Here is a 25649-nt window from a genome sequence, read left to right on the forward strand (position 1 = left end):
TAGCCGGGCATGGTGGTGCATGCCTGTAGTCCCAGCTACTCGGGAGGCTGAGACAGGAGGATCCCTTGAGCTCAGGAGTTTGAGGTTGCTGTGAGCTAGGCTGATGCCACGGCACTCACTCTAGCCTGGGCAACAGAGTGAGACTCTGTCTCAAAAAAAAAAAAAACAAACAACAACACACAGACAAATTCTTTTTGTGAGAAGTCCCAAAACTAGTTGAGAGGTTCCTACACCCTGGGTAAATATAAAACCAGCTTCACTGAAGCCAGTAGGAAAATCTGAGACACCTTTTTGCCATTACTTCTGCTTCTGGCATAGAGTCATATGATCTGAAGGAAACTCCTAGCTTCCAGCTTCACTTTGGAGATGGAAAAAGCTGAACTGAATGTTCAATATTCCAACTTTTCTGAGGGCTGCTTGAGGAATTCACTTCAATCTTGCATGTCTCGGATCACTGATGAGACCCAGCATACTTTTGAAATCTGAGGGCCAGTGAGAACAAAAATGGCAGTTTGAACAAGCATGCAAGCAATTGCCATAGTCCCTTCCCCTGAAGTGCAGAGTGAGTGGGCAGAAAACCCTAGATTCCAGGTTCCTCTTGGAAGGGAAAGAGTTTGACTGAAAATCAAAATTTCCAACTTTTCCATGGGCTGCCTAAGGGACTAGATTCTGTCTCATCTATCTTCAACCACTTGTATCACCCAACTTACTCTAGATGCCTGGGAGCTACTAAGAACAAAGACAGTAATTTACACTAGCACAAAGGTTCGAGAGGTCCCCTGCCCCCCAGTATCTCTGACTGGGTTGACTGGTGAGAGTATTCTCATATATAGGACAATCCATGAACACTGGGGGAGATGGTGTTTTTTCTAATATGCAGATGTTAACGTCAAGAGTCAAGGAAAACGAAGAAACAGGATATATATCCCAAATAAGGTTACAGATTCATTTTCAGAAACTGACCCTAATGAAACAGAGATATATAATTTGTCTGACAGATAATTCAAAATAACCATGATAAAGATGCTTGATGAGCTCAGGAGAATATTGCATGAAGAAAGTGAGAATTTCAACAAAGAGATAGAAAATATAAAAAGTATCAAACATAAATCTTGGAGCAGAAGAATATTTTCAGTTCAGATATGAACTGAAAAATTCACTAGAGGGTTTCAATAGCAGACTAGATCAAACAGAAGGAAGGATCAGTGAACTTGAAAATAGATCATTTGAGAGTATCCAGTCAGAGGAGCAAAAAATAAAATAGTAAAAAAAAAAAACCTAGAAACCCTAAGGGACTCATGGGATACCATCCAGGTGGACCAATAAATACACTATGGAAGTCTAAGAAGGAGAAGAGAGAGGAGAAAGGGGAAGAAAGCTTATACAAGGAAATTATGTCAAAAAAATTTCCCAAATCTGGAGACAGAGATGGACATCCAGATCCAGGAACCCTAACAGATCACAAATAAGATGGATCCAAAGAAATCCACTTTGAGACACATTATGATCAAATTATCAAAAGCCAAAGTCAAAGAAAGAACTTTAAAAACAGGAGAAAAGCAATTTGTCACATATAAAGGAAACTGCATAAAACTATCAGTGGATTTCTCAAAAAAAACCTTGCAGGTCTGAGGGGAATGAGATGATATATTCAAAGTGAAGAAAGAAAAAAACACTGCCAATCAAGAATACTGCACCTGTCAAAACTGTCCTTCAAAAATGAAGAAGAGAGAAAATTTTCCCAAACAATAGCTAAGGGAGTTCATCTCCATTAGACATGTTTATAAGAAATGCTCAAGGGAGTTCCTCAAATTAAAATGAAAGGTCACAAAACAGTATTATGAAAGCATATGAAAGTATAAAATTCTCTGGCAAAGGTAAACATACAGACAGATACAAAATGCAGTGATACTGTAACCGTTGTGGGCAAATTACTTCTAATTCTAGCATTAAAGTTAAAAGATAAAAGTATTAAAAATAACTATAACTGTACAAATATGTTAATGTTTATACACAATATAAAAAGGTATAAATTGTGACAACAATAACATGAAGAGTTGGATATGAAGAAGTAAAACTGTAGATTTTTTTGTATGTAACTGAAGTTAAGCTGTTATGAACTTAAAATATGCTATTATAACTATAAGATGTTTTATGTAAACTCCATGGTTGCCACAAAGAAAGTACCTATAGAAGATACACAAAGGGGAAAAAAGAAATAAATCAAAGCATATCAATACAAAAAAATGAACAAAACACAAAGGAAGACAGCAAGAGAGGAAAAGAGGGGCAAAAGAACAATAGAAAACAAATTTTTAAAATGAGAATAGAAAAAAATAAAATAAAATAAAATAATGATAGTATGTCCTTCCCCATCAGTAATTTCTTTAAATGTAAATGGATTAAACTCTCTAAACAAAAGATATAGAGTGGTTGAATGGATTAAAAAGTGATCCAACAATATGCTGTTTATGAAAGATTCACTTTAAATTTAGGGACACACATAAGCTTAAAGTGCAAAATGAAAGAATATAATCCATGCAAATGGTAACCATAAGAGAGCAAATGGCTATTCTTACATCAGACAAAATAGACTTTAAGTCAAAAAGTATCACAGGAGACAAAGAAGGTCATTATATAATGATAAGAGGGTCAATTCCTCAGGAAGATTCAACAATTTATATGCACTCAACATCAGAGCATCTAAATATAAAAAGCAAACATTGACAGAACTGAAGGGAAAAATAGACAGCAATGCAATCATAGTAGGAGCTTTCAATAATCTTCTTTCAATAATAGATAGATCACTGGACAGAAAATCAATAAGGAAATAGCAGAATTAAACATCACTAGAGGAGGTCAAATGGACCTAACAGACATTTACAGGATATTCCACCCAACAACCACAAAATATACATTCTTCTCAATTGCACACAGGATATTCTCCAGGATAGATCATACATTAGGTCACAAGTCTTAGCAAACTTAAGAAGATTGAAATCATATCAAGTGTATTTCCTGACCACAATTTAATAAAACTAGAAATCAGTAGCAGAAGGAATTGAAATCAGGATCTCAAAGTGATATCTCCATTCCCCTGTTCATCCACAATGGCCAAGACATGGAAACAACCTAAATGTCCATCGACAGATGAATGGATGATGAAGAAAATGTGGTACATACACACAATGGAATATCATTCAGCCTTTAAAAAGGAAATACTATCATATGCAACAATGTGGATGAACCTGTAGGACATTATGCTAAGTGAAATAAGCTAGTCACAGAAGGACAAATACTGCATGATTCTACTCACATAAGGTACGTAAAATAGTCAAACTTATAGAGAATATGATGGTGGTTTCCAGGGGCTGGAAGAGGAGAGATATGGAAAGTTGCTATTCAATGTGTATAAAGTTTAAATTATGAAATATGAGTAAGTTCTAGAGATTTTCTGTACAACATCTGCCTATAATTAACAATACTGTAGTGTACAATTAAAATTTTGTTGAGTATAGATCTCATGTAAACTATTCTTACCACTATTAAAATATATATATTTAGTGTGTTATTAGCTATTAAAAAATTCTTGCTCCTTTTTTCCTTATTACATTGGTTTTTTGTTTGTTTGCTAAACTCTAGGCATATAGTCTATTTATGAATATTTTTTTTTATTTAAATTTTTGTTTTTAATTGACAACTATATATATTTACGGTACAATGTGATATTTTGATATATGTACACATTGTGGAATGATTATATCAAGCTAATTAACATATCTATCACTTCACATACTATCAATATTTTGTAATGAGAACATTTAAAATCTACTCTTTTAGCAATTTTGAAATATATAATACATTAATATTAACTATGGTTATCATGCTATACAATAGATCTCAAAAACTTATCCCTGTCTACCTGAAATTTTGTACCCTTTGATCAGTATCTCCCCATGCTACCCCTCAGCCTCTGGTAACCACCATTATATTATCTACTTATGTAAGTTTGACTTTTTAAAATTCTACATATAAGTGGTATCATGCAGTATTTGTCTTTCTGTGCCTGGATTATTTCACTTGGCATAATGTCCTCCAGGTTCATCTGTGTTGTCACAAATGACAGGATTTCCTTCTTTTCTAAGGCTGAATAGTATTTCATTGCATATGTATACTCCATTTTCTTTATCCAATCATCTGATGATGTATACTTAGGTTGATTCAGTATCTTGGCTATTATGAATAATGTTGCAGTTAATATAAGAGTGCAGATATCCTTTATATATATTCCCAAAAGTGGATCACATAGTAGTTCTATTTTTAATTTTATTTTTTTAAGAGACAGGGTCTCACTCTGTCACCCAGGCTGGAGAGCAATGACATGATCATAGTTCACTGCAGCCTCAAACTCCTGGGCTCTAGTAATCCTCCTACCTCAGCCTCCCAAGTAGCTGGGACTACAGGAGCATATCACCACACCCAGATAAATTTTCTTTTTTTTAGAGACTGGGTCTTACTGTGTTTCCCAGGTTGGTCTTGAAATCCTGGTCTCCAGCAATCCTCCCACCTCAGCCTTCCAAAGTGCTGGGATTACAGGCATGAGCCATTGTGCCCAGCTATTTTTAATTTTTTGAGGAATATCTCCATACTGTCCTCCATAATGGCTGTACTAATTTACATTCCTTCCAACAGTATACAAGAGTTCTCTTTCTTCCACATCCTTGCCAACATATATCATCTTTTTTCTTTTGATGATATATTCTGATATATGTATACATTGTGGAATGATTATATCAAGCTAACTAACGTAACAGGTAGAAGGCGATATTTCATTGTGTTTTAATTTGCATTTCCCTGACAATTAGTGATAGTCATTGTTTTCTCATAGACCTATTGATAATTTGTATGGCTTCTTTTGAGAAATATCTGTTCAAGTCCTTTGCTCATTCTTTAATGATGTTATTTGTTTTCTTGCTATTGCGTTGTTTGAGTTTGTGAATATTCTTAAAAGCTCCTCCTAGTGTTGCCTTAGCCTGGAGGAGACAGACACAAGCAAGGTGGATAACAGTGTAGGCATGAGCTAGCTGCCTTTGACCCATGTTAGTGGTGTGCTGAAAGGGTTTGGCCTCACGAGGGATAAGCATGGATCTAGAAGCCACAAATACAGCTGCTTGGGGCTGTTCTCTCATTCCTAAAGACCAGGAGGCCAGCTCCTTAGCACAAGAAGAGCTCCAATAGAGGGCATTCTTCCAGACCATTCTCTCCTTTGATCAGATAAAGATGTAAATGCATAGAGGTGTCACTTTGTCAGTTTACCAGTCTCCATCTTACGTGCAAGAGAGAGAACCATGTTGCTTCTGGATTTTTGTTTTCTAAAGCATATTTAAGCCATCCTACCTGTTCTGTTTTCCTTTAAAACAATCCTTTCAGAAAACATGTGAATATTCCCCTTCTAGAGTACACTTGATTGGCCACAGCGTGGGAGCACATCGGGCTGGGGAAGCTGGGTCCAGGATACCAGGCCTTGGAAGAATGACCAGTACGCATGCCCTGGAGTTGGGCTTTATGTTTGTTTACACACAATATCAAGTATCTGAACACCAAATAAAGTAGCAGAAGCAAATGTAAGATACTACTAAATGTGATTCATCTAAAATAAAACATGAACTGTTTTCAAAGCGTGAGTGTGTAGATACACATTCAAGGGTGTCACTGCAGCATTGTTTGTGGTGGCAAAGTAATGGAAACTATGTGATCTCCCACTTGTAGAGGAATGGTTAAAAAAATGCAACTGGTGAATCTACAGGTACTCAAATAAGAATTAAAATCAATTTCACCTAGTAGAGATAAGCTAAATTCATACAAAAAAGGCCTATTATAAAACTTATTTCTCTCATTATTTTTCATATTGTGGCCTTAAATCCTTTCAATGAGGATAAAATATAGATCAAAAAACTTCTCAAAAGACTTCTTTATATAACTATATTAAGTGTTATACATAGATCATATGAAATTCTATAAAGGATTAATTTGAGTAAAACATACATTTATCATAAGCTATCATTTTGAAACATTATAAGATTTCCTACAACTTTATTAGATTAAAAGTACATTTATCATTCACATTAAGTCTTCAGATGAGTTTTAAGACTTCAAGATATCCTATTTTACATTATATTTATTACTACGGAACCATTACTTTTAAAATTAATAGTTCACTATATTCTAACAAACTGTCTTGTCTAAATCACAATTAATTGTGAATATAAATAGGTAGATTTACAGAAACCTAATGTAAGAGAAGTCGTTGTTTAAAAAAAAGGATGATGCCAATTATTGATCTCTGCTGACTATATTACACTTCTGAAATTATGCTGTCTCAGTTATCTATTGCATCACAAACCATAGTTTCTTATAAGAGCAATTATTTTTTTGCCCAGGGTTTAGAGGGGTCAGGATTCAGAGTTCTGGCGAGACTGCTTTGTGTGGCATCAGCTGGGTAATTCAGGGGGCTATATCCAGCTAGGGGCTGGGCTAAGCTAAGTTGGGTGGGAAAGTCCAAGATGACCTTCCATGTCTGGGGCCTTGGGACTGGTTTTCCTCTGTTAAGTGGTCTATTATCCTCCAGGGCTTCTCTCCCCAACCAGTGAGCCTGGATTTCTTAAAATGGCGGCTGGGTTCCAAGAGAGTAAGAATGGGTGCTGGAAGGCCTCTTAAGACTGAGACCTTAGAACTTGCATAATGTCAGTTCTTCCACATTCTATTAGTCAAAGCAAATTACAAGATCAGCCCATAATCCAGGAGGATGAAAAAATAGGCTCCATTTCTTGGGAGGAGGAATGATAATGTGTTATTGCAAGGGGTTGAGGGCCTAGGAAGGAGTGATTTGTTTTAGGCCATTGTTATAGAATAATGATCTGCCGCATATACTAAAACCAAAATCTAGTTTCTCAAAAATCAACTAAGCTGGGTAGGTAGTTGGAAGAATATAGTCCATGCCATTCACTAAAAATGTTGTTATGTAAGATAAAGAAAGCATTAATGACTAGAATGCTATGAAAACTTCAGACTGTGCACATGTATTTAGATTTATTATTGCAATGATCCTAACTATTGAGGGCAGTAATGTCATGCTTGACAATGAAAAAACTAATTTGTCTTTAACATTTTATATAATACCCTCCACCTACCTGTCACCCTTCTAAGTCAGTTCTGTGTAACATTGCTTGCTGTTTTGTGGTTGAATGTTAGGAAATTCAGTCCCTCCTGCAGAAAGAGAGAAACAGAGACTTGGTCTAAGGCGGAGATGCTGTGTGCACAGGGATACTATGTCAGAGATCCCAGGAAGTGTTTGGGGATATTGGTGTCAAAGGTCAACTACATTTACTTTTGTTTACTTACCCTGCTGGAATGTCCCTTTTGAGTCAGACAAAAAAATCCAAAGAAAATGAAAGAAACTGTCATTTAAAGTTACTCTTTCTAAAAAATGTTACCGGTTATCAATTAAGTGCTATCAGTTAATTGGCAATTGTTTTCACAGAAGTGGCTTCCTTCTATGAATGTAGCCATGCCCAAAGTCATTGCTTTTATGCCAAAAGCATTCTCAATCCTGATACATTCATCGCTTAGCCTTGTAGATCCTACAAATCTTCTAAAGCAGTAAGTAAGCATTTTACTTAGAATTTAATGAGAAAGTAATTTTTTGAAACATGATCAACTAACTAAACATTAGGACTTTGAACAGATAGCAAAAAATGCATCTGCCATTTTGGGAAATAATGGCTTGTTTCTCTGCCGAGTACTGCATAGTAGCTAGGATTGCTGGAGGGTTAAAGTAACTAAACTAACGATTTGTATTCTGGTTGTTTCAGGTCTTTTGAAGATTATAACCAATTTTGCTTCTTTGGCCATTTGTTATGCGTTAATTAGATGCTACTGTGTAACAGGCATAAGTCCAGGGCAATAATTTTTGTGTGTGTATATACTTAAATGTCATCTTCAAAGATGCCCTGAGAAGGCTGAACTAATCAATAGCTACAAGCAAACATATTACTATTTACTAGGAACATGAAAATTATTTTATTAAAATTTAATTATTTATACAGAGTAGAACTAAGGCATAGCCAGCACACAGGAGTTCCACACAGATCAATACATGACAAAATATCAAATCTGATTTTGCTCGCGTCATAAAGCATGCTGTGACAGATCTGAGCTAAATGTATTTTTCATTTGGTTATCACTATGAAAAGGAGAAAGAAAATCTATTTTGTAGTGGGAAGTAGAAAAGATTTTTATTCTTGTGCTTTAGAGATCTAATCCCCTGTTTTATCAGCTGGGCTTTCCAGTTTGAAGTATACTGTACGTAATAGCACTTTGGGAATATGTGTGGCATTGGGACTGGAATAAGCATTTCCCTCCCACTACACAGCGTGTGGGTGCGCTCGGGCTATCCTCTGGGTTTCATACTGTTCTCAGAAAGCTTGACAGCCAAACATTGGAGTTTCCCATATAACCTCCTTCTGCACCTCCCTTCTTCCTGCCACGGATGCTGCTCTGAGTCGCTAAGGGATCCTGGCATTTGCTTTTAGGGGAGCAGACCCTCGAGTCATTGTATATTCAGAAATAAGGGGGTTGATCTGCAGGACTGGAGAGCCTTTAGGAGCTGGCTCATGCCACTTGGATGCTAATTTTGGTTACAGACTAGTGAGTCAATTTCCTTGACATGTTTTATTGTATTTTATCCAGTCATACAATTAAATTAAATTAGAATTGGGCACAGTGGTGTGTGCCTATAGTCTCAGCTACTCAGGAGGCTGAGACAGGTGGATCTCTTGAGCCCAGGAGTTCAAGGCTATACCCTGCAGTGATCATGCCTGTGAACAGCCACCGCACTCCAGCCGGGGCAATATAATGAGACCTTGTCTGTTAAAAAAAAAATGTTTTTAATTAAATTAGGAGGGGTTCTAGTGCCAAGCCACTCATGTTCACATTCTTGCTATATCACTTACTAGATGAGCAACATTGGACAAATTGACTTCTGTGTACTGCAGTTCCCTCATCTGTAAGACAGGGAGAATAAAAGCATAATGAGGGAGTTTGTAAATACGGAGTTAAATGTACATGAAATACTTAGAACAGTGCCTGGTACATAGTAAACACTCAATGAATATCAGCTCTTACTATTTTTTCAGAATTACCCTTCATTAAAAATGAAATTTTATTTTATTTTTATTTTTTTTTTTTTGAGACAGAGTCTCGCTTTTGTTGCCCGGGCTAGAGTGAGTGCCGTGGCGTCAGTCTAGCTCACAGCAACCTCAAACTCCTGGGCTTAAGCGATCCTACTGCCTCAGCCTCCCGAGTAGCTGGGACTACAGGCATGCGCCACCATGCCCGGCTAATTTTTTGTATATATATATTTTAGTTGTCCATATAATTTCTTTCTATTTTTAGTAGAGACGGGGTCTCGCTCTTGCTCAGGCTGGTCTCGAACTCCTGACCTCGAGCGATCCACCCGCCTCGGCCTCCCAGAGTGCTAGGATTACAGGCATGAGCCACCGCGCCCGGCCAAAAAATGAAATTTTAAATGGGGTGTGTTACGATAGTCTTAGCCTAAATGTCCATGGTTTATTAAATTAAAAATTCAAAGCCTAAAATAGCAAATACTCAAGCATTGCTACCCAAATTTTTAAAAAGTTAACATTTTGTAAACCTGAACTTTTGTACCCCCATAATAAGCTGAAATAAAAAAAAAAGAAAAAAAAGGAATGATGATGTCAGAAAAAACATTTAAAAAAAAAAGTTAACATTTTGTTAGTTTTGCTTTAGATTTTAAAACATATAAATAAAATTAAATAATTGAAGTGCCTTATTTAAAATGCATTTGATGTATATCAAATAAGTGGTGTTACATTGTAAGTGTCTTTCTGGATTTGCTGTCTTCATTAAATATTAAAATTTGAGATCTACATTGATGTATATAGACCTAGTGTATTTATTTGGTAGGAATCAGCCACAATTTATTCATTCCCCTACTAATGTGGGTTTTTGTTGGTTCCAGTTTCTGTTATTAAATACAATTGTTCCATACGCATCTCTTTGCATGTCTTGTTATGTACTTGAATGGAAGTTTCTTTATGACAGATAACAGAAATAAAATTATCAAAGCTATGTGCATTTCCGTCTTTATTACACATTGCCAAATTGCTGTCTAAAAGATCAATTGTTAAAGAAAAATAAAAAAGGAGAGCCATAGTTTAGACAGAAACCAAGGCACACTACCCATAACCACATAGCCAAAAACTTAAGTCATCCTGATTTCTCTGAAACACTAGCTCTACTCATAAGCGAAACACAGAAACAAGCTTTACTTCCTTGCCAGCAGGATTCAGTGAAATTAAACTAATCAGTTATAGACAAATCATCCAGAACAGCTCTACTTGCCCTAAAAAAGAATGTTACTGCGTAATAGCCAATCACAAAAATGGTCAAAGCACTTCCTCCTCTACGCTTTATAAACTGTGCTGTAACTGCTGCAAAGGGGGCTTCTTAACTACTTTCAGTTCATGGTCTCCTGGTTCAAGAACTGCTCGTTTGTATGCACAATAAACTTTTCTAAAATTCAAAAATTTGATCCAATCAATTTATTTTTGACAGAATTTATATTTCCTTCAGAAACAAATGTGAATTCCCCAACTCCATGTACTTGGTATTGCCAATTGTTTTAATTTTTGCAAATCTGCTGAATATGAAATCACATCTTGTTTTAATTGGCATATCTCTGACAACTAGTAAGACTGAGCATCTTCTTAGAAAATTATCCAGTATTTGAGTTTCCTCTTCTGCAGATTGTCTATTCATATTGTCTACCATTTTTCTAATAGGCAGTTTTTCTTTTTCCCTCAGTTGCATTTGTTTCATTTTTGAAAACAGGCATCATGGCCTATTAGGCAATTTGGTAATTTTTTAGTGCATATACTTTATTTAGATTCCAAAGATTTATTATCATTTAATTATATAGCATGAGTTTATTGAAGGGCAACATTTCTAACTGCATAAGTAACTACCTCTTATTTTCTGTCGCCAGGGAGATTGCTTCCACTGTCCTAAAGAAGGATGCCCAACAATGGGTCATTTCACTGATAGATTTCACCTCAAAAATATGAAGACTAATAGATCATATTATTTTTTAAACACTGGGTCTCTTTCCCCATTTGCCCGTAAGTATTATAGCTAAGTTTTATTATAATGCTTTAAGGTACTTATCTTTAAAAATTCAACAGTTTTTATTGTGTCTACTAAACAACTGGGCACTGGGCCAGACTGGGGATGCAGTAAAGAACAATGCAGTGAGGTCCTTCATCGCGTGGGGGGCCAGTGGGGAAGACAGCACATAAAATCTGTTTCAATCCCGAGTAATAAACTATGTGTCGGGACACGTTCAAGGTGCATGCAGAGCAGAAAAGTCAGGGGAGGCTTTTGAGGGAAAGTGATTTCTAGGCTGAGTCCTGAAGAACGAGCAAGGGGGAGCAGAAATGGGAGGGTTCTAGGCAGGAGGAACTGCATCTGTAAATGCCTGGAAGGAAGAGAGAGCAGAAACTGAAAGAGGAGGCCCCCTGCCAGGATTGTAGAGACCAGGAGGACAGAAATAGGAGATAAGGTAGGAGAGACAAATTGGGTCAGAAAATGAAGGGAGAGCCTTGAGTTTCATGTGGAGAGTTTCGGCTTTATCTTTGGGTGAATGGAGAGCCATTGAAGGGTATCAAGGATTACTAATTGGTTTTTTTAAGAAAAATCACTGTAGTCTCTGCATGGATTAGAGGGAGCAAGATGGAGGCCAGATGCCTGTTAGACAGTTCTTGTAACAATTCAGGCAGAAAAGTAAGGAGAAGTAGAGTGATTGCAGAGGTGGTTAGAAGGTAGAAGCAAAATGGAACTGGGTGAATGGATTTGAAGGATGCAGAAAAACTGGGGGTCAAGGACAATTCTGGCTGTGGATCATGTACCATTTACTGAGCTTGGTCACAGGAAGAGGCTAGTTTGGAATAAGATGATGGACTCAGTTTCTAACGGGTTTGAGGTGCCTTTAGGGCTTGGGAGTGTGCTTGCTGCACTAGGCAGCTGGAGATATGGGTCTCAGTCTCTGGAGATGGATGTGGTCTACACATAGAGATTAGGAGTCACTCCAGCTGTAATCAAAGCTGTGAAAGCAGAGATGGAATTGCCCAAGAAGAGCCCCTGTGCCAGATCAGAAGGAAAGAGAGCCAAGAAAGTGGCCCCTGCAAAGAGTTTGAGGAATGGGCAGAGAGAGAGAGGGAAGATCGGTGTCAGGTTGTGGTTAGAAGAGGAGGAGGAAGAGAGGAGGCATTCACTGCACCAGAAACACTAAGAGGTCAAATGAGACAGGGGCCAAAGAGGCCCATGAGATGGAGAAACAGTTCAACCACTGGTACAGGTCGTGTGGGTGGTTTCAATGGAGACGTGACAGTGGGAGCCACATTCCAGTGAACTGGGCTGTGGAGGGAAAGAGAACTCTTTGGCAATGATTAACTTGTGAATTCAAAATACTCTCTGGTAGGATTTTTTCCTCCTTTCAAATTCTTTTTAAATAATTTTATGAAGAATTGCATTTTTTCAATTTATTATTAAGTATATAATAATTTTGGAATTCAGGATAAAAGATCTCTTTAGTTCCTGATTTTTTAAAAGTTATAGTTGATGATTTGCAAGGGAATTATCCCGTTGGCAGATAACATATTGGCCTATATCTATAAGGACTGGACATTCTTAGCACATATCCCTGTAGGAGAGGAAGGATGATTTACTTTGCCTGTAAGTGATTATAAAAACACACACCTTCTTGCCCAATAAGTCTTCTAGATTTTTTTCTAAACTAGTTGTCAAACTATAGCAAATAAAAATTTGGCTGTGGAAAGTATACATGCAAAGGAAATAGACAAGAGAAGACATACAACTTCCATTTTTAAAAGTCATAAAAAATGCCAGGACAATTAAAGAATTTTCTTTTAAAAATATCATTAAACTATTTGACTCTGAAAATTAAAATTTGAAACTTAATATGTATTTTTAAATGCAGTTTTCTACCAAATTCACAGAAACTAAAGTTGTATTTTTTCATAAATATGTGCAGCACTGTCCAAATACAACCCTGAAAGTTGTATTTACACCAAAGGGCCCAGGGTGTCATGCTTCTCACGTATTTTTAACCCTTTCTCTTCCTTTCTTTTCTTGTTTCCTTCATTTCCAGGTTGGAGACACAAATTGTCTGTAAAACTCAGTGGAAGTGAAATCACTCAAGGGACCATATTTCTCTACGTAGGCAGGACAATTGGGAAATAATTTCTATCTAAGTAATATCCTCAGATACAGGACATGAGTTAGAACAGTCAAAGGTCAGAATAACTAGTACAGATGTTCACTGTGTATCTTTTGCTAGAGTCTCCTTTTATCTTGAGTTTTCCTTAATCTTATATTTGATCAGCCTTAGTATTTCTGTATGACATATTTCACTTCCATTGTTTAATTCTGTAATTTATTTCAGAATTAACATTATACATACTAATTAGTTGCTACCTTCTTGCAAACAGATGAATGGATTAGGTGTTTTATCTCTATGATTTCCATTATCTTCAAATACTGGGCACAAGCACGAAAAGCAAAGATTTGTGGTTATTTTGTCAGTTAAGATGCATCAGTTGAATCATGGGCAGTTTCTGCATATCATCTTGCCTGAGTGCAGCTGCCTGTGATCATCTGGATCCTGGGGTGCCCAGGCACCTGCCCACCTTTCTAGCCACGTCTCCCATCACTTGGCTTTGTTCACCTCCAGTTCAACAAGGTTACACTGTTTGCACTCCCCAGCATTCAACAGATCCCACCCTTTCCTCTCTTCCAGACTTCTCTGAGGCTGTTCCTTTGTTCCAAACACTTTTCCCTGTCTTAGCATATTTCATTTCTACCTGTTCTTCATGGCTCCGTTAAGCATCCATCTGAGAACAGTTCAACACAACAGTGTCCCTGTGGCTCTGAGGCTCACAGGACACTGGGTAAGGCTGTGTGGTTTGTGCCCTGCACAAAGGCACCTGGCCTGGGCAGGTGGTGATGAATATGCAGTTTGTGCCCCTTTTAAGATTTGTGGGAGTGTTTCCACATCTCTGTTCTTCTTTTGGTAACATCTAAAGAAACCGTGTGTAATGTTGTCGCATAGTTGCTCAATTCTCTTTTTAGGACAATTAAGCATTTAAGGTTCACAGCAAATTTCTCATCTTGAAATGAAGTCAGCTAGATGAATCTGTATGTTAGTCTATTCCTATTTTTGTCCACCTTCACCATAGGTTATAGCTTAATTAATTGGGCTTCTGAGGACACATTCGGGAAGCGCTGCATTGTATGGGTGCTGAGTGAAGGCAGTTCATGGAATGACAGGAAGATTACCTCTAAGAACTTGGGAGAAAAGTTGCCCTCTGGTAATTAAGTGAATTAATTCTACTGGTAATAGAGTAAGACAGACCCTAGGAACAGCAACATTCATTTATTCATTCAACAAACATGTAAGTGCCTACGCCATACCAAGATCTATTCTACTTGATGGGGATAGAGATACAGGTCTTTCTCTCACAGAGCTTATATTGCAGTTAGAGGAGACAAACAGTTTATTAATACAAGAATAGTAATAATTTAGGAAGAAAATAAGGCAAGATGACATAGTAGGCAACAACAGTGGGACAAGTTTAGATTGGACTACAGCTTAATTAGTTACTAACTATAGCTTAATTTATGCTACTGACACAACCAAAAAAAGGACTGTATCATCAGAAGGTGAATGGGTATCAATGGACATAGAAAATGGGAGTCAGGTAACCCTTATGGGGGTAAGAGATGTTGGTTTGGGTGCCAGCAGCAATCTGGACCACAGAAAAGAGTTTTTGCATTGTGGGGAAGAAACATTTTATAAAGTTTCATTTTGGCATGGATGGAATATGCCTTATGCCTCAATATAATCCCCCTATCTCTGTTCTGTCGCCATGATCACCAAAACATCTTTCAATCACTAGTTTGGTTACCCAATTCCTTTTATATAGATAAAGAAGGGACCAGGGAAAGGGTAGGGGAGCATTCTGGTTAACAAAAAGGAAGCATTTCCCCATTGTGAATTGATAAACAGGATTCTGGCTCATAGATCAGGCTTGTGTAAATTTAGTCCTAAATTGACAGTTTCTTGATTTTCCAGTGTCAGTATAATAATCTTGTTTCTGAAGCTACAAAGATCTTTCACTAGGGAGAACTCATCATGGTAATGCCTCTCTAAGCATCCCCTAAAAATCAGCTAGCCACACTTTCCATTTACCTCACCCTTCTTTCAAACTTCAGAACCATGCTCTTCTGGGATACTGATCAATGTGAATGGAAAGAATAAATCTACAAGCAAATGCCAGCAAATATAAATTTCTCTTCCACGGTACTCACACAGGTGTGTTTTCTTTCATTCAGCATTGCAAATACCCTGTGCAAGCTTATTAGTCTTATTTTTGTTTACAGTGGAAAACTTGAACCAGGCATGACTTACACAAAATTAATTGATACAGACGTTAACATTGGAAACATTACAAGTATTGAATTCATTTGGAAAAAACATTTGTTTGGACATTCTCAGAACAACTTGGGAGCAGAAATGGTGATAGATATATCTGGAAAATAAGGGTATAAGTATTATTTTTTCCTTTTCATTTCCAAGCATAGTTTAAATTTTATAAATGATGTTTAAATCCATATATAATTGGAAATTTGCAACTAATATAAAAATTTACACATCTTGAAATTTTTCAATTAAAGAAAGTGAAATTATTTGAGAATCACTATTATATTTGCAAAGTGTTTAGAAAATAATAACTACTCATTAAATTGGAAGATCTACCAATGTCTTTTTCCTCCCTGGAATCACATTAAAATTCTTTTTTTTTTTTTTTTGTCCCTTTAAAATTTTCAGATCTACCTTCTGTAGCCAGGACATTATAGGACCTAATACTGTCCAAATCCTGAAACCATGCTAATCCCATACAGAGTCCTGATGGGTTTATTTAGTGGGAGCAGTGAGGAATAGAGTTGCCTCCCACCCAGTATTCAGACCAAACTTGGCCCTTAAATGAGACAGAAAAGTACAGGTTTTGGGGGAGGTTTTTTCTGTATAGGATGTTCATCTCATTGATAAATGTGCGTGTGTGCCCTAACAACAGACTGAGCCCTGGGACTGAAAATAATCCCATGATCTATAGGAATCTGGATATCAGTGACAAAATAGAGCTACACAGGAATTTCCTGAATAAAAGGAGGTGATGCAGAAGTATGGTGGTGTAAACTCACTATGCAAAAGTGAGCCTCTGGCTGGCTGAGTTTTTGAAGTACATTTAGAGTATTTCCAGGTGGAATAATCATTGCTCTAAAATGATGTAAAGAAAATTTAGTATGTTGTTAAAATCTTGCTGAGATAAATTATGACTATCGCACATGATACATAGTAGATTATAACCTTGTGGTTTAATGCATCTTTCTATTAGTAACGAAAACTAATGAGAGTACACTAGTATTAGTATTTCCAAGGTGTTCTTTGGTCTTCAGGGGTGTGTGTGGTAAGAGCAATTTGGGAGCTTATCTACTTTGTGTACATCAGTTAGCAAAGGGCCCCCACAGTGTGGCCCTTCCTCTTAAAATCCTGGCCACAGGGGAATTACTCCTCTTCCTGGGTCTTGAAGGCTCTGCTGAGAATGCGTATTTAGCCTAAAGGCAGCATTTCATTTGTAAAGCACTTGAATAACCCTTTTGTGTTTGCAATAACAATATTATATTATTTAAATGTGTCAATTGTATTTTTTCTTTCTTTTGCCTCATTTCTTCTAATTCAGTTGTCCTTGTCCATTGAAAGGGAAAGATTTATGTTTTTATTTGCTGTTTTTTTATCACTAGGCTCAGTGTTTAGCCTATAGTACTGTTATAAATATTATTGAAAATAAATGATGACAAATACTCTGCAGAAGGTTTCTTGATTCTCCTTGGTGCCTCCCTGCCAACTGAACCTTCAGAAGAGATCCATGGATGTACATAAATAAACCTGAGTTGTGGCAGAAAGCAGAGAATCAAGTGGAGAGACTCTCTCCCATTGTGCAAGTAGGGGATAGAAGATTGATTGGAACACAAGGCAGAGTGGAGGAGAAAAGGGGATGCAGGCACATTTGGCATGACTGTGGCTGAGTATATTTAGACTTAGGACTAGGCCTGCCCCGAATGGGGTGGCTGTGAGCAGGCTGGGTAAGAGGGACTGAGCCATACTGTAACTGTGTCACAGTCCCAGCTTCATTAGCAACTTGCTGGTGGAGTCAGCCCATGACTCCAGGGGAGGGAAGGCATCCTGGGACAGCAGGTGTCCTGAGCCTGCGCCTACCAGTGGGAGGAAGAGTTATGGAGCAGGTCATGGCATTAGGCTCTGTGAGTCCTAGCCTGACTCCTTGCCCCAGAGGTCTCCAGGTTGGCTCCTTCTAGGCTTGAAAAAACAAATGGGAGTCAATTAACTTCTGAGAACCCTATTTTAATAAAGTATAGACTTTCCGTCCCATAGTTCTTCATATCTGTCCCTTTTTTGCATTGTAAGAATGTTGTGAAGATGAAAAATAGTGCATGAGCTATCTGGGCAAAGGAATTCCAAAAGTTCAAGGTGACACCATTATTTCTGGGTGTGTTGTTCCCTAGGAAAGCTCTAAAAAATGATTCTCTTTCCCTCTGAGTGTCCAGCATTATTATAGCATAGTAATTTTGGCCCACGACTGGTGGGCAAAGACTTCGGCTTCTTCATGGAATGCTGAAAATGACTTCCAATCCAATTATCCATTTGCTTCCTCCACTCTGCTGCCGTTGACTCATACTCATACCTTATCATCACATCACCCACAAATGCCCACTCCAAACTTGCTAATTGTAGCGTCCCCTTCTCTGACTGCAGCTGCCTCCCCTTCAGGCTTACTGCGGGACATTCCCAGGCCTTACAACTTCTGACCCATTACCCTTTTACATTCTTGAAACCTCCCAAGGTACCAACGCATTTCCTTTCTTAGCCAGCTTAGGTGGCATGATAATTTAGTTCAGTAATACTCCTATCAATATCCTAAACTCCCTGTCTTTTTTTTTTTTTTTCTACTCTGTTAGGTGAAACTTCAACCTAAAACGCTCCCAGATTTCCTCTTTCTCTGGGCCAGCACCTGAGCAGCTCAGTGCTGCTGGAGCAGTCACACCACAGACGGGGCTGATATCACTATAAATTGTGATTAACACTGTCCTGAAATTCTACCTTTTTTTTTTTTTTTTACACCACCTGCAAGAACTCTGCTCCTACTTTATACAGAACACAGAAGCCATCGTCAGGTTGCAACTCTCTCCTCTTTTTGATCCAAACATATCAACTACCTATGTCTGCATCCACTCTATCCTTTCTCTTTCTAAGAGGGAAGCTGCCTTTTCTCATCTCCCAGGCCAATCCCTGCCTCTGTGCACTGGATCTCAGTCTTCCCTGCTTTCCTGGGAACTCTACCCTATTGGTTACTTTTTCTTTCTTTTGTATATTCAACTTCTCATTGCATCAGCTTTGTTTGTTTGTTTCTTTGTTTGTTTGAGACAGGGTCTGGCTCTGTAGGCTAGAGTGCAGTGGCATCATCATAGCTCACTGTAACCTCAAACGCCTGAGTGCAAGTGATCCTTCTGCCTCAGCCTCCCAAAGTGCTAGGATAACAAGTGTGAGCCAACACACCCAGCCACATCAGATTTTTAAAATTTGAAGTTTCTCCCATTAGGAAAAAAACTCCACTTCAATTCTAAATTCCCCTCTACTCCCACCTGACCTCAGAACCGCTCTCCAAGATTTTCAGTGACCACCATCACTACATCAAGTGGGAAATCTCACTGATTTACTGTTTTACCCTCAGCTGTTGTCAGCTCCCTCCCACTCTCTCTTGTTTCAAAATTAAAAACATTTTTCTTTTTATTTTTTATTTGTAGGAATTTTCAAGTGTTCACAACAGCAGAGAAAGTAGTAAAATAGCACCCCCAGGTGCCTGTCAGCCAGTTTAACAATTTTCAAATGTTGCCAATCCTATGTTACGAGTGTGCACACAAGCACCAACTCCCTGTTTTAGTTTTGTTTGTTTTTGCTGGAATATTTTAAACCAAATCCTAGATATAATACTATTTCTCCCATTTATACTTCACTATATATCTGTAAACAATAAACCTGCTTAACGTGACTACAAAATCAATTTTATAAAAGTTAAAAATTATCTTTAACATTAATTTAAAAATTAACAGTTTAATTAACAGTTAAATTTAACAATTTAATGATATTAATTTAAAAATTAATATCATTTTATACTCAGGTTATACTTAAATTTCCCAGATTGTCTCAAAATGTCTTTTGGCAGTTAGTTTGTTTAAACTGGGACTGGAGCAAGGTCCACACACCGCATTTGACTGACATGTCCATATGTCTCTTTTAATGTGTGACAGTTCCCCCCCTCCCTTCTTCCACACCAGTTTGTTATTATTAATAATAAATAAAGCAGGTCACTTGTCCTATGAAAGTGCTCACATTCAACTGATAGAATCCCCATGGTGTCATTTAGCATATTTCTCTACCTTGCATATTTACTGTCACTAGTATTTAGGTTAGAGACTTGATGAGATTCAGGTTCCTCCTCACTAGGCAGCAGGAGGACTGGCCACATCCATGGTAGCCTACAGAGGGGCAATTTCCACACCTTGCTTACAGCTCTCAAGTTAACTGCTGATCTTTTTTTTTCTTAAAATATTATGTATGTAATAATAGCATTGTATAAATTTGAGAGGGCTATACCAATTAGAGTTGTAGGTAAAATAGAATATCGGATGACTCGGAATCCAGTTGTTCAATGGCAAGCTGAGAGCAGAAAGGTGCCAGGGAGAAAGTTTCCCAGGGTTTGTGGTTGGGAGGACTGGAGGAAAGGGGCAAATAGTTGTATAAAGATTCAATTATGGGAGAAGCATTGGCCTCTGCCTGTGCCTAGGGCTGCAGTTAGTAAAGAATAATCTCTCCCAAGAAGCTAAAGGAAAATTCCGACACCTGGTAGAGTTGCCCAACTCCTTCTCCAGGCTTCTCAGATGAGAGTGGATAATAGAAATTCCCCTCAGGTTTTGTTGACTCTGCACCTCTCCAGAACAAGCAGGGAGCCACAGGAACAGAAGAATAATTTATGCCAAATTATTGTTTCCCAGCCTTTTAAAACCTAAGCTCATGTTAGGTAAACATAAAAATCTCATGTCCCTGCTGGGGTCTTTACTCTTCCATTTGGAAAAATCGATCGTTTTTTCATAGATCCTTTTGGCCAAGAAGATTTTGTAAATCTTTACTTTCTGCAAATGGTGTAATAAAAATGATAGCTGTGGTTTGCATTATGTTGTGTTGTGTTTCTCCCCGCAAAATACATACTTCTAAACCCAGATGGGCTTCTTTATTTTAAGCAGGCTTTTCTAGGAGTTCTGCTTTTAATCACTTAAGTGTTATACTCAGGAGAGTGGAGTCTTTCTACTAGATTTTATTCCAATAAGGGAGGCTGAATGTCTGTATAGGCTGTGCCAAAGATTATTGGCAAATGTTTTCTTCCTTATACAACCTATTTTCTTTGTGTGAATTTTGCAAACATTTAGCCTTCATCTAGTCATATATTTTTCTTTTCTTTTATAGGCTTATTTTTCCATTCATTTACTTAGCAAACATTTATTGAGTTATCCTTTTGTGCCAAGCATTGTGCTAAGTAATGAAGTCATATGTAAAACAAGATAAAGTCCCTGCTTTCAAAATATGCACAGCATTGAAGAGGACACAGGAAAGGAAATCGTTGATTATAACACAGCATGACAAGAATCGTAACAGAAGCAGGCTCAGGGCTGAGAGGAGCATAGAAAGAACCAGCTCACTGGACTACTTCTAAGACCTCCACCCTCCACTCATTGATCTCCTATGGAAGCAATCACTACAGAGAGAGCAACCAGTAGGTTTTCATTTCTGAATTCTGTGGTTACCACAAATATATTTTCATAAGCAATCCATTTTGGAATTCAGTGTACTTTATTTTTCCAGTAGCTATGATCCTGGAGAATAGAACTGACATTTCACTCACCCATACGCACATACATCTATCCATCAAGGATGTATTGACTGTCAGCTGTGGCTAGAGGAGCAATAATTTCCTCAAGGGTCTTAGACCAAGGGATCAAAGGCCATGCCCAATAGATTTAGGACAATGTCAACTACAGCATGACTAATCCACTCATCTTGGGCTCCTCTCTGACACAGTCCACTGGCCCTAACTGGTCAATTGCAGCACAGTACCCATTGATCATGAAGACAGATGCAATTACCAAACTTCAATCCATCCTTATTAAGAATAACCACAGCAAACCTAACATTTAAAATAATTTAAGGCTAAAGATGTGTGTGGAGAGAAAAAATGTCACTTAAGAACAGAAAAAACACTATCATTTCCTCTCTCTTAACTCAAAGAGCTTGTGGACAGTGGGCAATGTTTCTGGACACTGTTCATTTATGTGAGACAAGACTCTCAAGCTTTTTAAGTAAGAACTCCATCCAAGTCACTATACTGCATATAAGTATGAGAACAGGGAAGCATTAGTGATTCCCTTCTTGCTTAAAAATGAAAATGTATGCATATCTATTGCTTCTGGAGAGCAGAAAGGAATTTAAATTTTATTTTCAAAACAAAACATTAAGTCAAACAATTAGAATTAGACCTTTTACAGGATGAGGGCTACTTTCATAGAATATAACATCAATATCTAAAGTCCAGGTGTTTTACCAAACTGCTTTTAGCATTTAGAAATAGCATTTACAGCAACATTTTTATAATACATGATGCCATTTGCTTTTTCTCTGAAGCTGCAGGGAAAATATGCAACATTTTCTTCATCTTATTTACAGAAGTTTCTTTCACCAACACTTATAAAGGTCCATGGATTTTCAAGGCCAAAAACTATAATTCCATTAGTTATCAGAGAGAAAGATAGGTCCAAGGTGTCCAAACGACAAACCTTGGAAAAAGAAAAATACAGAATACGAATGGAACATGGAGCACATACTATTTTGTACCAACAATGCAGGTGGTACTTCTGAAATCTCTGAAACAGAAGTTTATTTCTTTTTAAACTTCCACAATATCTTAAAATTGAATGTAGTAAATAGAGCATGGAATTGTGAATTAGAGAATCTGGGGTCTAGTTATCAATTAATGAAATGGAGTTGGACAAATCTATTCTTCCCTTTGAGCCTCCATGTGTTCATCTGTAAAAGGAAGATGGTATTCACGATTTCTTGTGTTACTATCTCATTCTGAAATCCTCTGGGGGAATTAGATGCGGGTGTGTGTACATGAATGAGTGGACAGATGGATGAACGGATGAATGAATGAATGAATGAATCAACACAAAATTTACTTTGGATTTTCTTGTGTGATCATAATTCTCCCCATCCACTTACAGCTCAAGTTAGGTATTTTTGTGTCTTTATGACATTTACCAAACAAATTCACATTTTCCAAAAGTTTGATTTGTCTTTTTTTATTGTGGAAAGCTTGGCTTTCTTGAATTGAGTACATTTATTAAGGTGCCCTCTAGTGGAAGAATGAGCACGTTGTGACATCCAGTGACTGTTTTAATAATCAACAAACTACTGCACGATATTCATGTACTTTTAAAGAATCAAACCTCTATGCTTTGTGCAGAAAAATTTTCAGTTCTCAATATCTCACTCTGGTTAAAATTCTGGTTTGAAACCAATTTTGAAATTTAACAATAACAACATGTATAAAGGTAGAATATCATTTAAGAAAAAAAAAAAAACAAAACCTCCCCTGATTACTGATTGTTGCTCTTGGCATAACAGTGTATACTGGGCTATATAAAACATGAAGGACATCTCATCAAGTTCTCCAAAACCATGATTACAACCAGTAAGGAAAGAAGATTCTGAGATCCTGAACTCTTTACTGTTTCACTGTGTATTTCCCTAGCACATGTGTCAGCTGGGGCAGGGACAATACCTGTGGAATGGAGAAAGGAGCAGTTACTATGATAGAAATGTGCCACCTTTACAGAGTGTCTAGCATGCGGGCACATGAATGGCCCGTGTTGGGGTGTCCTTCAGATGTCTGTCATCAGGTTATATAAGAACTTACCATCTCACTCACTGGCCTCTGTTTCAGTGTAATTGCTGTTGGCATAGTAATCAATAAAGACATTTCTCTCCAGAAATCGAACTTTCCCCTTGGTTGACCAGCAACTGAAAGCATGTGAGAGCAACATTTAAGCCATGTCTACAAACCAATTTAACACAATTAACTGGTCGGTTTTGTTGTAAAAGAGTGACAAAGGCATTTTGGTCAAGAAACAAAGTCAATTTTTTTTTTGGAACAGAATTTCTCCAGTTATTGATTTCTATTTTAATATATCAATACACCAATTCATCCAAACTGTCACATTGGTTGTGTGTACAGAGAGTGTCATGAAGTAAATAGAAAGCTAGAAAGAGATGTGGCAACTTGAATGTCATGGGGTTAAATAGTTACTTTGATTAGTACTTTATAGGACAACATTTGATGTGGTAAGTTTCTATAACAACTCTTTATATTAAGTTTAGATCACTCCTCATAGCAAAAGAACAAAAAAAGTTCTATGAAACTAATTTAAAAGTTAGACACATTTCTATTTTTTTATATAACTATGGAAAAATTCCATGAGTAATGAATCTTTGGGGTACTGATACTTCTTGCAATGAATGGGGAAATATCCTAGCATCTCTCTGTAGCTTTTGTCATCTGAATAACTAATGTTTCCAGAGGTTCTCTACATCTTTAATCCTGACACTTCATGTCCTCTCTTTCTGTTCACACCATTGACAACAGGCCGGGCCCCCACACCACTGGGGAGGTTAGAAGGAGGATAAATGAGGCCAGTGGGTAAATCACAGGTCAGTGAAAACAATAAGAGGTGGAAAATGTACTGTACCAATGTACACAGTGTAACCCAGGCCACTTTATAGGAAGAAAGCCCCTAGAAGGGGGCCTGGCACAGTTTTGTTTAATTTAAACTTATTTTTATTAAACTGTAATATACATAGGAGAAAGTGCACAAATCATAAGTGTACAGCTCAATGAATTTTTTAAAAATGAACTCACTTGTGTAAATTTTAAAAAAGAAGAAGGGCATTAATGGCATCCTAGAAGTCTCCTTTGTGCCCCTTCTCAATCTTTACGCATCCAAGGGTAACCACTATTCTGATTTCTAGCACCACAGGTTAGTTTTGCTTGTTTTTTAACTTGATGTAAATGGAATCACATAGTATTCATTCATTCTTAGTTTATTCAACATTAAGTCTATAAGGTTGTTTCAAATAATAATAATTTGATCTTTTCCATTGCTGTATAGAATTCTTTTGCAGGACAATTTCTTTATCCATTCTACACTTCATGGACACTTAAGTTATTTCTAGTTGGGGGCTACAACACATAATTCTTCTAAGAACATCTTTGTATATATGAACATTTTTGAACATATATTTTGTATGCATTTATTTTGAGCATAAACCTAGGGATAGAATTGCAGATTCATGGAATATGCATACTAGCTTTAACAGGTACTACCAAGAAGCTGTATAGGTGGGTGTATGATTTATAATCCATCAGCAGTGCTGAGAGTTCTTTTTGCACCCACATCCTCACCACACTTGCTATTGTTAATTTTAATTTTAGCCATTCTCATCTGTTTGTGATGATATCTCATTTTGGTTTTAATCTTAACTTCTTTGATGACAAATGATGTAGACAGCATCTTTTCATATCCTTAATGGACATTTATATACCCTTCTTGGTAAAGTAATTTTTTTTATTTCAAAGTCTTATGGGCGTACAAATGTTTTTGATTACAAGGATCACTGTTGTAATGCTTGAGTCAGGGTTATACGTATGCCCGTCACCCAGATAGTGTTTGTTGTACCCATCCCCTCCTATCCCTTCCCCTCGATTGATTTCCATTAAGGTATACTTCCCTATATGTACATGTGTGCTCATCATTTAGTTCCAATTTAATAGCAAGTACATGTGGTGTTTGTTTTTCCATTCTTTAGATAATTCACTTAGGCTAATGGTCTCCGGTTCTATCCATATTGTTGGAAAAGGCATTAAGTCATCCTTCTTCATGACTAAGTAATAGTCCATGGTATACATATAGCACATTTTGTTAATCCACTCATGAATTGGCGGGCATTTGGGTTAATTCCACATCTTTGCAATTGTGAATTGTGCTGCAGTTAACATTTGTGTACAGGTGTCTTTTTGATAAGATGATTTCTTTTCCTATGCATGAATACCCAGGAGTGGGATTGCTAGATCAACTGGTAGGTCTACTTTTAGTTCTTTGGGGAATCTCCATACTGTTTTCCATACAGGTTGTACTAATTTGAAGTCCCACTAATAGTATATAAGTGTTCCTTTCTTTCTTCATCCACATCAGCATCTACTGTTTTTGGACTTTTTAATAAAAGCCAT

The 25649-nt window shown here is 37.3% G+C and overlaps 1 protein-coding gene across 1 annotated transcript; it reads left to right on the forward strand.

The window, feature by feature from the left end:
- The first annotated feature begins 3110 nt into the window (after positions 1 to 3110).
- On the forward strand, positions 3111 to 16070 carry LOC138376155 (pancreatic lipase-related protein 3-like). The gene is given in 7 exon segments (XM_069460181.1): positions 3111 to 3175; positions 5842 to 5870; positions 7541 to 7659; positions 11087 to 11219; positions 13268 to 13370; positions 15541 to 15726; positions 16007 to 16070. Coding segments are annotated over 7 exon segments (699 nt in total).
- Positions 16071 to 25649: the final 9579 nt, after the last annotated feature.

The sequence above is a fragment of the Eulemur rufifrons genome, chromosome 28 (assembly GCF_041146395.1).
Source record: "Eulemur rufifrons isolate Redbay chromosome 28, OSU_ERuf_1, whole genome shotgun sequence".
Classification (NCBI taxonomy): domain Eukaryota; kingdom Metazoa; phylum Chordata; class Mammalia; order Primates; family Lemuridae; genus Eulemur; species Eulemur rufifrons.